This window comes from Podarcis bocagei (assembly GCF_964188305.1).
Source record: "Podarcis bocagei genome assembly, chromosome: 2".
Lineage (NCBI taxonomy): Eukaryota > Metazoa > Chordata > Lepidosauria > Squamata > Lacertidae > Podarcis > Podarcis bocagei.
The window spans coordinates 98,832,438-98,846,176 of record NC_138126.1 but is presented as its reverse complement, the minus strand read 5'-3'; the positions used below and the strand labels follow the sequence as shown (position 1 = coordinate 98,846,176).

At 42.9% G+C, this 13,739-nt stretch overlaps 2 protein-coding genes across 3 annotated transcripts in view; one reads left to right on the top strand and one right to left on the bottom strand.

The window, feature by feature from the left end:
- Positions 1-4,628, top strand: part of LOC308581486 (uncharacterized protein) — a gene marked incomplete at its 5' end in the record, with an annotated part of 30,884 nt that extends 26,256 nt beyond the window's left edge. The window contains 2 exons of the mRNA XM_081183896.1: positions 1,867-2,034; positions 4,289-4,628. Coding sequence (XP_081040022.1) covers positions 1,867-2,034; positions 4,289-4,548 — 428 coding nt within the window. The 3' untranslated portion in view covers positions 4,549-4,628. The remainder of the gene's footprint in view (positions 1-1,866; positions 2,035-4,288) is intronic.
- Positions 4,629-8,121: 3,493 nt separating this feature from the next.
- Positions 8,122-13,416, bottom strand: ATP5PD (ATP synthase peripheral stalk subunit d). 2 transcript variants are annotated; one of them, XM_081183872.1, is made up of 6 exons: positions 13,260-13,416; positions 12,586-12,716; positions 10,620-10,716; positions 9,585-9,656; positions 8,473-8,535; positions 8,122-8,337 (listed from the first exon to the last, which is right to left on the bottom strand). In XM_081183872.1, exons 2-6 carry the CDS (start codon positions 12,705-12,707, stop codon positions 8,206-8,208), a joined length of 486 nt encoding a protein of 161 aa, XP_081039998.1. In that variant the 5' UTR covers positions 12,708-12,716; positions 13,260-13,416; the 3' UTR covers positions 8,122-8,205. The 2 variants fall into 2 exon arrangements, with proteins under 2 accessions (XP_081039998.1, XP_081039999.1); XM_081183873.1 differs by lacking the exon at positions 13,260-13,416 and having other exon boundaries at positions 12,586-12,738.
- Positions 13,417-13,739: the final 323 nt, after the last annotated feature.

Sequence of the window (13,739 nt, the reverse complement as noted above, 5' to 3'; positions counted from 1 at the left end):
ACCAGATCCTGGGAGCCGAGCTCTTTTGGGCCCCCTGAATATTTTTGTGGTGGAGGTAAACCCCCTACCCATGTCTGAAGCGCGGAGCAAAATGCAGCATGGCGCCAGTTGCCGGCTCCTTCTCCTCCTGCTGATGCTTTGGAGGGGAAGGAGGGTCAAAGCAGCCTCCCATCAGTGGTGGCACCAGTAGAAGGCAGAGGAGGAGGAGGAGCTACCGGCCATTGAAGCTGTTGGACCGCCATATTTGACTCTACCCCGGCTCCTCCCAACATCCCATGTGTGTAACACTGGCTCTCCAATTGCCCTCGCAAGCGGGCGCCTCTGGTATACACCATGCCTTTAAACCACATTGAAACACATGCTTTCCTTCTAAGAATTTTAGGCAATGTAAGTTAGCCCTCACCAAGTTACCATTCCCAGCAGCCTTTAGCAAACTACAATGCCCAGAATTTTTTGAAAGAAAGTATGTGCTTTAAATATATAGTATATATGCATCCCAAGTGAACTGATCGTGTAAATTAAACAGCGGCTTTTCTTTGCCTAAGTTAGGGTTGTCATATTTCAAGAAGTGAAAATCCGGTTTTTAAGCTTTTTTTTTTTTTTTTTTTTTTTGCTTTTTTCCAGAAATTTACCAAAAAATCAACACTTCTGACACGGGTTGCCATACACTTGGGTTATCCCAGACATTTTAACTGGCTTGCAAAAATTCCGCCCAGATGCCATTTTTGACGAACAAATCCTGTTTATTCCCAGAAAATTTGAATGTATGGCAGCCCTACCTAAGTGTATTCTTGATTTAAAAGCGTCCTAATAAGAAGGTTCCAACATAAATCAACTTCCTGCTTCTTAATGCTTCTTTGGGTTTGTAATAGGTATGAGTTACTCGTGCGTAAACTGGTGCCTTTCTCAGTTAATTTGCCTTGTTAAACCTTTCTGACTGCACAGCCCCTTCTCATCGTGGCTGCCTCAGTCACTGGCAGAATCCGTCAGTGGGCGTTTCTTGAACCTCTTCCAGCATAAAAGTTGTTTGACACCCAGTCTCCTCCTCCTCTCACTGCGTGGGAGTCTTCTGCGCAGGGAAGGCGTGGGTAGCGGAGGACCTGGGCTCTCCTCACTGATGTCCAGTGAAGAGTCCTGGAGCCCTCTCTCCACTTCCCCCCTGTCTGCCTCCCTTTATCCCTGGTGTTGCGCTGATTGGCTTCCCCCTCTACTGAGCTGTTTCTCCCCCTGCTGCTGGGTCCTTCGCCAGCATCATCTGGGAGCCTCCCCTTCGCCTCTCGCTCCGATGTCAGTTCCCTGACAGGGTTGTACCCAGCTAAATCACTCTGTGCATGGAGCAGCTTCCGTGAGCACAATAGAACTTGTCCTCCCTCTCCTACCCCTGCCCCAAATCTGCTAATGGAGTTCCCCCTACCATTATGCTCTGTAGAAATTTCAAATAACCAGATGAAATCACTTTGAGACTGAGACACAAAGGTCTTATTGGAGTGGATCTAGTTACTGGCATGTCTCGGCTGGGAATGCAAGGTTATAGAATGCTAGTGCTAAGCCACCATCTATTTTGGGGCACTTCCATACTAAGCGTTTAGTGTGGAATAGCCAAGCTGTGTTCATTCACAGTTTTCAGGGCACGCATATGATGCCATTGTCCAATCACAGTTGCCCTGTATTTCCGCATCTATTCCCCAGCAGCTACATCATGCCCAGTGTGATGTGAACAGAACTTAGGAGGTACAAATAGAAAAAGTGAAATGCTCCTAACACTGTTGGGAAAAGTCAAGAGTCCTTCTACTTGCAGCTTATAATGGAAAAGCAATTCTTTGATAGCGCTAGGAAAGATCCATCTAACATCCTTTCATTTTGCAGCGAAATTTTTCATGGGAGTTTTCCTGCTGATGGTTGTCAGCCTCCTTGAGAATTATGTGACAAGGTCTCTGAAGGAGATGAAACCTCCCCGTTGGTTCCTCAAATGCGAGAGACTCATTTCCTCCAGGAGAAAGAAGAAAACATCTGAAAAATACGTTCCTTATCCTGGTCAGTATTCATAAGAAATTAATACTTTGATTGAACAGCCCCAAACCCATAAATTGCAGCACAGCAGGTCAGTGTTTCATGGCATCCAAGATCAGATCAGCCTGTGAATGGTCTGTTTCCTTTGCATTTGTGAGCACAAAAGGCTGACAACATTTACACACACACACACACACACACACACACACACACACACACACTTAAAATTGTACAAGTTGAGAGAGAATAGTGAACAGCAGCCAGCACAGAGAGAGGGAGGGAAGGTGTAAATCATATACAGTGGTACCTCGGGTTACATACGCTTCAGGTTACATACGCTTCAGGTTACACACTCCGCTAACCTGGAAATAGTGCTTCAGGTTAAGAACTTTGCTTCAGGATGAGAACAGAAATCGCACAGTGGCTGCAGTAGGAGGCCCCATTAGCTAAAGTGGTGCTTCAGGTTAAGAAAAGTTTCAGGTTAAGAACGGACCTCCGGAACGAATTAAGTACTTAACCCGAGGTACCACTTTATGCCAAAATATGCAGAAGGGGCTCCTGTGTTAGGTCTCAAAGGTTTACAATGACCACTGTGAAGACTGAAGACCCCTGCGACAGACAGCCCATAATTCATTTTTCAAAAAGTAAATGCAAAAGGAGGAGGGGAAAGGGAGGACACATTATGGAAAATTGTTTACTATGGATTTTGAATGTGAGCCCACTATACCCCAGTATCAATGTGAAAGTACCTGGAGTATTTCCTGACAGGATGTGCTACTTGTCTAAAGCTACCCGAGCTCAGGCTCGGGTGTCAGCCTAGCATTTATAAATCTGTGATTTATTTATTTAGGTACACCTCTAAATAAATACCCAGGCCTTTGACACCTGGGATGTGTGTTTTCAAGGCCTGCCCTATCCCTGTCCTTGTAATCTGTTTTGGCTGTTTTTAATTTGGATTTTTAAACTGTTGTAACCTGCGCTGGGACCTGCAGGTGAAGGGTAATACAGGTGATGCTGATGCTAGGTTTATGTAAGATTTGGTTGAATGATCCTCAAGGCACCTTAAACAGATTATTGCAAAACACACACTGGACAAATGACCAGAGTGTGCTGCCTTCCAGCTCCACTGTCTGAAATAAAATGTTATTACTTTTAAAATTATTATTATTAATTAATTAAATTTATATACTGCCCTTCATTGCAAGATCACAGGGCAGTTCACAGAATAAAATACAGGATAAAAATACAAGTAAATAATTAAAACAAAACAATAACCTCCCACAGACACATTTAAAAGTCTACAATTAATATGGGGAGCCTTGGGGCCCTTTCTGATACAAACTGCCCTCTCCTGGGGGTACTTTGCAAGGGACAGGGAACTCATTAGAATTATATTCTATGCAGGTTCAGTGCAGTGTGCTCTTTGTCCCAGCCCAAGCCAAGCTCAATGGGCTCAGAGAGAGGAGGAGTTTATAGTGTGTAAAAAACCTTTGAAAAACTCATTTTAGAACTTCTAAAAATGACTGATAGAAGGCCAGGGCAACCCTCATTATTACAAGTGATACACAAACCAGGTTTGAGTAGTGGGGAAGAGCCAGAGGTCCCCAGAGCAGAAAATATTAGACAGTTTATTAACAACAACAACAACAAGAGCAACGTATGTCTGATATGCAGAGTTTAAGAAATGATTGGAATAAAGAATTGGAATGTTCACTATTACCTAGACAGTGGGAAAATGCTGTGGCTTCAGTATTAGATGTATCAGTAGAACTTAAACTAAGACTTATACAACAGAAAATACTATTTGGAATCTATTGAGCTCCCTTACATTTGTATAAGAAAGGACTATCTAATGTAGCTCTTTGTTGGAGACGTAATATGGGCAATATGTCTTTGAAACATATACTTTTACTGTAGAATCCATTTTCACTGTCCGGTTGTGAATTTAGATATAACAGGTATATAGTTTAAGAGCATATTCACCTTTGAAAATCTTAATTTTTTCCGTTTATAAACAAGACACTATATATAGTCCAGCACTTTCTCCCAAAACTTTGTCAGTTTGGTGCACAGTAAAATATTGCACAGCTGATTCTATATGACACTGGATGTCACCTGTGCAATGTTTGGTCCTCAAATATCATAGAAAGCCTTATGAAGGCATAAGTTGCCATCTGTTGCTGAGCCATAATGTCATCATCGCCTCTGGCCCAGGACTTCCAGTGATAGAGCTCCAACTTAGCTAAGGATTTGCTACGTGTGCTTCTTTATATTTCAGATGAGCAGAAAGAGCCCTGTGATCACGCCCTGGCAGGCAAAGAAGATGCAGAAGCAGAGGCTTACATCTTTCTCAGAAGTATCTATTCAGAGGTGAAACAGATGAGGGAACAGCTATTTCCCGAGAAGAACCAAATGGCTACCAATGCAGAATGGAACAGGATCATGGCTATTACTGAGAGCCTGTTTTTCTATGCTCGGCTGATTTTCTCAGTATTGTTTATAGCATACATTATTCTGAAATGGAGGAGTGAAATGTGACCACGTGGTTAGCTGTTACATAATAATTAAAGAAAATGTTATGCATTTATCCCATCTTTTCTTCCAGAAAGTTCAAGGTGGCATATAAGAGATCTGAGAGGAGGTATATGCATCATACATTTTAAAGCACATTCCTTACAAACAAAGAATAATGGAATTGTAGCTTACCTCTCACAAGGTCCACTCTAAAAGCCCAGACATGAAATGGTGCTCGAAGCACCTAATCTGCATCAACCTGCTTTCCAGAAGGCTTGTCCAATTATTCCCTTTATATATTCAGTCATTCTATCAATTATTACAATATGAATATTGCACGTCTCTGGTTGCAAAAACATTTGAGGATGAGGATGATATGACACCTGACAAACCCAACGTAAAGAAATCCCAAAAACCAAAACAGGCACAGAAGTCTAACCAAAAGCAAACTCTTAAAAATAAGGTTTGCAAGCAGAGCCTCAGTCCTTATAAGGCTTTAGAGGTTTAAAAGCATGACTTATTTATATTAATGCAGTTTAAGAACTACAGAAATCAACTGGCTTCTCTTGATATTCTCTGTATGTAATACACGCACAAACACCCAGACACGGTCAGCACTTTCCTTCTATACTCCCCGCTGAGAAAGGAAAAAAAAATATCAGCAACTTTCTTCACAGATAACAAACGCCAACCACGAAGGGACTCGAACCCTCAATCTTCTGATCCGAAGTCAGACGCCTTATCCATTAGGCCACGTGGTCATCCATGAGGATGCTCTGCAAGAAATCTTCCTTACCTGGTTCATTTCTCCGATTCGGGCGTTATGTCTAAATGGTCCTGCTGAAAACTGCGGACAAAGTCCGCGGCTTATTTCTACCTAGTGCTTAAACTCTCGAAGGCGCTTTTTAAAAAGCAGCAGCGACAAACATCCCATAGAACAAAGGCATACATCGGAACATCAGCTTCCAAAATAATATAAAATATAAAATAGGGGCAGGGTGACGAGAGCCTGGCAAACAAGCAAGAAAACCAACCGAAGTGAGTGGGCATGTTTGCATGATGCTCTGATTGAGCTCCCCTCTTGGATCGTGCCCATTCGACACTCCCCTGGGGTGCTCAGTGCGCGCCTTTACGCTGCAAAGCTTTTCCGCGTCTCCGTTACATCCTGCCCGCATCTCCCCTTGCCTCCCAGAATTTAGACGCGCAGCAGCATCAGGAGCACGCATGCACACGACCAGGCAGCCTGGACTCGGCTGAATGAATGCACGTGTGCGATTTTTATCCCGGCAACAGCAAACGGACGTCTCCCTGGTCCGGATCATCACGCTTGTTCATCCACATTATGCGGATCGTGAAGTGTTAAGCCAGGGATGGACAAAAACTTCTCTCCTGGCCAAACACAGCAGGGGGAGGGCAGCACGTGGCGGTGGGCGCGGCCAAGGCAGAAACTGGGTGGGCCCACCTTTCTTTCTTCCCTTAATTTATCCATTCTTTCTTCACCCTCACTCATACACACATCCATTCACAGGCATACCCACACTCTTTCCCTTTAGGTTTTCCCCCCAAAATCATTGGCTCAGGCCATTTGTGGTTATTATATTAGAATATGCAGATTAGGGTGCAATCCTCTGTACACTTACCTGGGACTAAGCTCAATTGTACTTGGTGGTAATTACTTCCAGGTAGATTAAGGTAAAATGTAAAAAACCCCTGACAGTTAAGTCCAGTCGCAAATGACTCTGGAGTTGTGGCGCTCATCTCGCTTTACTGGCCGAGGGAGCTGACGTTTGTCCACAGACAGTAGATTACAGGTAGATTACTTCCATGTATGTGATGGTACTGTCAGTGGGATTTTTCCAAATTGCTTGTTCCACCGAGTAGGGTAAGGAATATGGTGTTGAATCTTTTCCTCTGTGCCTTATTTGTGGCATTCAGCTTGTTTAATATTTTTAAACATGATGTCAGTCATTACAAGGCAATGCTTCCATTCCCCCTATATTTAGAATTTGTTCTGAAAATGATATCTTTGTGCCTCAGGCCAGACCATGACTGAAAAGAATGTCATTTATATGTGGTATTAACAACAAAAAATAAAAATGGAGTATTAAATTATAGGTTAGTATCTTCTTTTATCGCTGATAAAGTTTCTATGCCTTTCATAGATTCATGGGCATCAGTAATTCAACAATTGCTATCCTCCTTATCACTACCTCTCCATGCTGGGGAAAAACCTGGCATTGCTACCACTAGTGCATAAACAGAACTGGAAGGGGAGCAGGGGTTGCCAAGTCATTTCAGAACTTCCACTGAGAAGATGGCTTATATTTCCTGTCTTTCATCAGGTAAACCCTATTCTCCACAATTTGTAATCCATCAAGCTGAACTCCGCCCACCATCTATGGACTATGCCCTGCTAAGTGCTCTTGATGACCAGAAACATGGCCACCCAACCTGTTTTTCATAGGCAGCAAAAGCAGGATTATCATGTGAATCGATCTGACTAGCATTTGGCTCTGTGACTCATGAGTTGCGTAGTACTGGTCTGATCGCAGTTGCACTGATCAAAGCCACAATATTGCTCTATGGCATTGTTAAGGCTTACAAGACTTTTTATAGTGGTAATTTCACTTATAGGCCAATTTAAAGATTTATACTTTTATAGCAAAAAGTTTTCAAACAGTTCTTATTGGCAAAGGCCACAAATCTCTCAAAGCTACTGCATTGGTGGCTTGCCAGGTGAACAGTATATCCAGAATGCCACTCCTGGAAAACTCTTGATACTTCTGTGTTTTAGCACTACGGTCAAAAATCCCACTTTGTGCCTGGCTCAAGGAGGGGTGGGGTAGAACCTCCTCTCCTTTGTGTTCTTTTAATGTACAAAGTTTGGAACGCACCATGATGCAAAGTACTGGATGCAGGCTGGTGAAAATGAAATTCAGTCACAACAAAAGTTGTCCAAGGCCAATGATCCAGCACATCCTGGTGTTTGTGTTCAGTCTCTTCTGGGTGGGGTTATGCTCACTTTTAAGGATCAATGTATTAGTTCCAGTTCTGTTCCTGAATGCTTAGGCAGCACCTTTTTTAGTATTAGCTGTGTGCTAGCTGCCCCCTCTTGTGGGGAAGGATGCTCGTGCCAGTGTACTGCAGGAGACAATGCAGAGCCTTTCAAACACATTCAGAAACTGCAGAACATAAAAGCCGCATTATTAATCTGGACCGGCCACAAGAATGTGCTACAAGGGTGCTTGAAGAACTTCACTGGCTTCCTAGCACAATTCAGAAATGTTGGTATTGACCTTTAAAGCCACCCATGGTCAGTGATCAGAGCACCTAAACAATTGCCCACTCCGGTGTGGGGAGGCCCAGGACTGGGGACCAAATGGGGGTCCCCAAAAAATCAAGCTAAAGTTAGAATCTTGGGCCAAGATTAGCAATTTTAGCTGAACCATTCAGGCTTTCAATCCTCAAAAAAAGAAGTTTAAGGCAACAATCCTACACAGCCTTATTTGGGATCCATACTGAACTCTATGGATCTTATTTCCAAGCAAATATGCACAAATCAATAACAAGAGACAAGACAAAACAAGACTACTAAGATTCCTGTAGAATTACTTTATTTAACATACTCCCAGGGATTCTAGAGTTGATGGTTATGGCAAAGTTCTTTTGGATAGACAGCGCTTACAATTCAGCAATAGGCTTGTGTGGCCAAAATGGGTATTTTTCTTTGTCCAGCCTACTTCCTGGAAATGCCTCTTGGAAATCTTCCATTGTCATCTGATCAAAAGGAATCATGCTTCTTACCTTCTGAAGCTTGAAAAGAAAAGACAATAGCCCATCATTAGTATATTATGAAGAAGACTACTTAAAATAAAAGGAACAGCTCTTTATTAGGAGAGTGCAACATGGTGGAGCAGACTACTTACACCACGAAAATCACCAACTTACCTCTTTCTCATGCTCAACAACACGTTGCTTAGAGGCTTGTATGAAAGCAGCAGCACTCTTGTCCTGCAACACAGCAAATTATTCACTTCACATATTAGTGACATTAATAATATTATTATTCATTATTTATACCCCGCCCATCTGCACCACAAACTGCATTTTCTCTTGCCTATAATAATGCAAACTATCACCTTGAGGCTTGCAGCCTTGCATTAGACATGCCCCTACATTCCAGTTATCTTACCCCTTTCCAGTTTGGGTTCAGGCCTGACTTTGGGACAGAATTTAGTCTTGGGCGCTCCAATAGATGACCTCCTTCAGGGCAGAGACAGGGGGAGCACAACCCTATTAATTCTTCTGGGTTTCTCAGCTGCTTCTGATATCTTTGGCTACAGTATCCTCCTGGACCATCTGTGAGTAGGGGGGTATTGCTTTATGGAGATTTCACTCCTACTTACAGGGTCAGTTCCAGAGAAAAGTATTGGTGACTGTGTCTTGACACCCTGCCAGTTAATCTGTGGGATGCCCCAAATCACAATTTTGTCCCCAGTGCTATCTTCAGGAAGCCACTGTGGGTGCTTATTAGAAGGTTTGGGGCAAGGTATCTTGATGATATCCAGGTTTATCTCTCAGTAATATCTGAACAAGCCCTAGACCACTACCAGGATGCAGTCAAAGGCTAATAAACTGCAAATGACTCTTGGCAAGACAGAGACCCTATGAGTACGCAGTTCCCAAGTCTGGGAATTGTGTTGCGTACAGACTCTGGATGTGGTTGCCCTCTCTCTGAAGGAGGTATATAGCACGGGAGTGTTCTAGATCCGCTGCTAGCAGTGGTAGCCCAAGTGACCTCGTTGGCTCAGAGTAACCATTAACAACTTTGGTTGGTGCATCAACTACAATAGTTTGCGGACAAGGATTGCTTAGAGATTACTATTGCATTAAGCAATATAAAAACTGTATAAATAAATACCAGCAGAGGAAAATCAGAAGTATTGCCGATCACAAGCGGAATATAGTAAGTGGTGAGCAGGGAATAATGCCTAACACAACTTACCGGAGTAGGATACACAAAATATAACTGAACAAAGGCACAAAAAAACCACACTTACAGCCTCTTTTTCTTGGGCATCTATCTTAGCTGTCTGGGTATCCACAGGCTCAGGAATCTTGAGTGCTTTAAACTGTGAAATTTGAGGGGAAAGTATTTTAAATGTGTTTCGTCCAATTCTGTCAGTGACATATATACAGTCAGAGATAACTTTTCCAAGTCCTGTCTGTTTCCCTTTAGTTGTAAGAGGTCCTTAACTCAGTCACAGTGTATGATTTGCACTTTCTAGCCTCCCAGTTCAATCCTCTCCATCCGAGTGTGGGTCAAGACCAAATGTCCGGTCTAAAGTAGACGGCTACACTGGGAACAAGCCACCTGAAAGCCTAGCAGATTACTAACAGAAATTAGCTGATTTTACAGAGTTTGCTTGCCAGCACCCAAGTCATTTCACAGTGAATGACAGTTCTCATACAGCTACTGCAAATGCACACTATCTATAATTCATTCTTAAAGCGTTAACATGTTTCAATGTCCTCTAAATTCTCTGGATTGCATTTTCATACATTTATCGCTGTCCCACATGAAGAAAGCCAGGCATTCATTCATTCATTCATTTTATTGGATTTATATACCAAAGTTCTCTGGAGCCATCTATATTGATACACATACTTTCCCAGTTCATAACCAACAAAAAATAAAAATCAGCATGATTGTTGCTTCAAGTTTAGCTTTTCTAGCCTATCCACAAGGCAGAAGTTGGTGGGAAATGTACTAATTGGCTAAAGACAAGAAAATGCTGTTGCTGTTTTTTTATGAGCACAACACCATGCAGCTGCAACATTGGTGCCAAATTACCCAGAAGGAAAAAATTACTATACCCAGGGTGATTTCTATTATTAATTATTAATTATTTATTATTAATTACCTGCCCTTCACCCTAAGGTCCCAGGGCAGGTTACAACACGAAAACACAGTATTAAAAGCAATTTAAAGCAACTTACAATTACAAAAGTTGGGTCCTAAAAATACACACTGTGTGACATGCAGTGCCTCATTTAGATTCAGAAACACTTGAAGTAGCATAACACAACCTCACCTTTTTCTCAAATTCATCTACCATGGCCTTATCAGCAATTGCAGTCTTGTAAAAAGCCCAATCTATAGCTGGGGGGTTCTCTGGCAAAGAAGCAAGCCTGTTTAGATGAAGGAAAAGTACACTTAGTACAACTTCAACAAGTTTTCATGCAATTCTTCGTTCTGTAGCCATCTCCCATTATTGTCACCCTCCTTAAGGATAGCTAACCATAGCTGCCAATGTTCTCAGCTATTCAACAGCAATAATGAACCTTACAATATTCATCATACACACTAACAAAGACTGGTGAGTTAAGTCCAAAATAGTAGACTGATACACTTTTGCCAGAAGCTGATAAAAGGGTTTTGTCAAATCTTAAGGCAAAGAACTAAACTTCAGTCAAGACACAGAAACAGCATGTGACATCTCAAATCTTACTAATGTCAATCAGATAGATTTTAACCATATCAGTTACAGTGGGGGACAGGGGACCAGAGGCCTTGGGACTTTTTCCAGTCTGTGCCCTTCAGCAGACCATACACCCCTCATTAGTCCAGCTCTGCATCTGAGTCCTTTTGCCTGGCTGGAATGCATCCTTCAACAACAATACTGTACAGTGGTGCCCCGCAAGACGAAATTAATTCGTTCCGCAATTTTTGTCGTCTAGCGAATTTTTCGTCTTGCGAAGCACGAAATCCCATAGGAATGCATTGAAAATCAATTAATGCGTTCCTATGGTCAAAAAAAGTCCAAACAAAGCCAAATTTGGTACAACAACAGTTTATTAACTGCTCTTTAAAGTCACACATACTGTAAAGAGCAGTTCAAAAATTTAAGGGAAAATAAATTAACTTTATAAACAAAACATGTCTTTGTTTTTAGTCAAAGAAAAAAAGTCGCGAGACGTTTTCGTCTTGCGAAGCAAGCCCATAGGGGAAATTCGTCTTGCGAGGCAAATCGCGAACGGAAAAACCTTTCGTCTAGCGAGTTTTTTGTATTGCGAGGCATTTGTCTTGCGGGGCACCACTGTATGTCTCTTACTTACCTGGATGAAAGATAGTGAGACATATGTATAGAAACCTCTGGCTTTTTGCATGCCTGAAATGAAGCCTATTGTAAACAGATTAGAAATACACCCAATATTCCACTTACTTTTGCATCTTACTCCACCCACCACTGGAATGAAGCCCCCAGGAGATGATGCCTAATATATTGCAGCCCTCCGGGGGGGAGGGAGAGATAGACACATCTTCCTTTAACATTTTGCTTATCACAGAAATATACAGAATATAATCTGCAGCAGAAAGGACTGTCATAAAGTTGCCAAAAAGAACAAAATGAAATTTGTGTATCACTTTAATAGGCTGATCTCAGCCAACAATGAATGGAGCAGAGAGCTGTGGCGTATATGGCAGGGGCTGAAGAACCCTTTTGGCCTGGTGGGCCGGATTATCATGACACCAGGGAATTGGCACCTATCAAAGAGCCTGCTCAGCCCTAAACACTGCACTTCCCAAATGCCCAACAAACAGGTGGTTGGCAAGTGATTGAGAAGTACTGTGTCCAGGCCTAAGCAAGCTTCACAAGCCCTGTTCTTGGCACTTAGAAAGTGCCGGGCCAAAGGTCTACAAAGCGCTTTGCGCACTGCTTCCCAGACACTTGACAATCAGCTGGGTGCCAGGTGCTTGAGAAGTGCTGCACACAGGATATTGCAGGTAAGTGTGGCCTGCCCAAAATAGCATCACAGATCAAATGTGGACTGCAGGCTGGAAGTTTCCCACACCTGGTATATAGCTTAACAAACCAGTGACTGGTTCAAAGTAATTTGTAAAGATATAACCAAACAAGGCATTCTATTAATTTATTACTGCTAGCACATAGCCTGAACGCATCAACCTTGCACAAATACCAAGGCATTTGACACAAGAAAAAGTGAAATTAGCAAACATGGCTCCACAGTGCCCTTTGCACACTGGGACATACTCACTTGGCTGCCAGAGAATCACTGCGTGTTTTCAGGGCATTAAACATGGGCTTCTGGTTGGGAGGCACTCGCTCAGCAAATGCCATCCAGTCTACTGCTTTCAGAGCAAATCTGCGGGCAGCCATTGTTACTTTCTAGAAAATAATAAAGCAGGAAGAAAGCTTAATAGGGAGAAAATAATCAGAACACTAACTGAGCAGCAAAAGCTATATGGCTAGGGAAGGGTCAGATGAGAGACAAACAGAAGAATGGTTCAGTTTCATCAAAACAATAATCCTATGAGGAGTTCACACCAGCACACACTTACCTGGGAGTAAACCCTATGAATTCACTACTTTATTTTCAAGTAAGCAAAATAGAGTTAGTCTGTTGAACTCACGCCATTCTTTTCATTCAATAGGGGGGGGAGGAGAAATAAAATTAATGCGGATTCTCCTTTATTAAAGATGGCAGCGATGTAGCTTCTACAATTATATAGGCTTCTGCTTGCATGTTAAAGGCGCAGCCAAAGGCAAACCAACTTGAAGAAACATTAAAAGGACCTCTGCTAGGACACCAAGGAATCCCAGCGCCGCGGACAGAAGGTGGGGGAATAAAGAACAGAAAAGGCCCGTTAACACCACAATATTAGGAAACAGCCAACAGGGTCCCCCAAAGGACGGCCGTACTCCACTCACCTTCAGCAACCCTTTACCCCCACGATACAGAAGTCGCCGGAAACGTCTTCCCGGAAGGAGAGCCTGACCGTCATCGCCGTGACCAATCAGGACCAGCAACCCGGGAAATAGTCTGCGGCACCCTCAGCACCATAGATAGCGGAAAACATAGACTAGTAGCACACGCCTCCATTTTGGGGCAGTTAAGGGAGGCAAAAGCACAGCGTGCAAAGCAATGGAGGGCAAGGCGCGGTCACCAATTGCCTTGCCAATCACAATCTAAGGGTCATAACAGGCTCGGTTTTTTCAGTCGGGCAACTTGCAAATATTGGGGAAGTCATTTTGACGGGAACCACTGACTGGTGCCCCCCCCCATTAACATTCACGTTATTTATTCCACAGAGAGGATTAATTGCTTCTTTGGGCGGGTAAGGAAGTGGGAGAAGCACCCGCTGCTGCCCAATCACAGTTTCAATTAAATCCTGTTATCTTCTCCTCTTA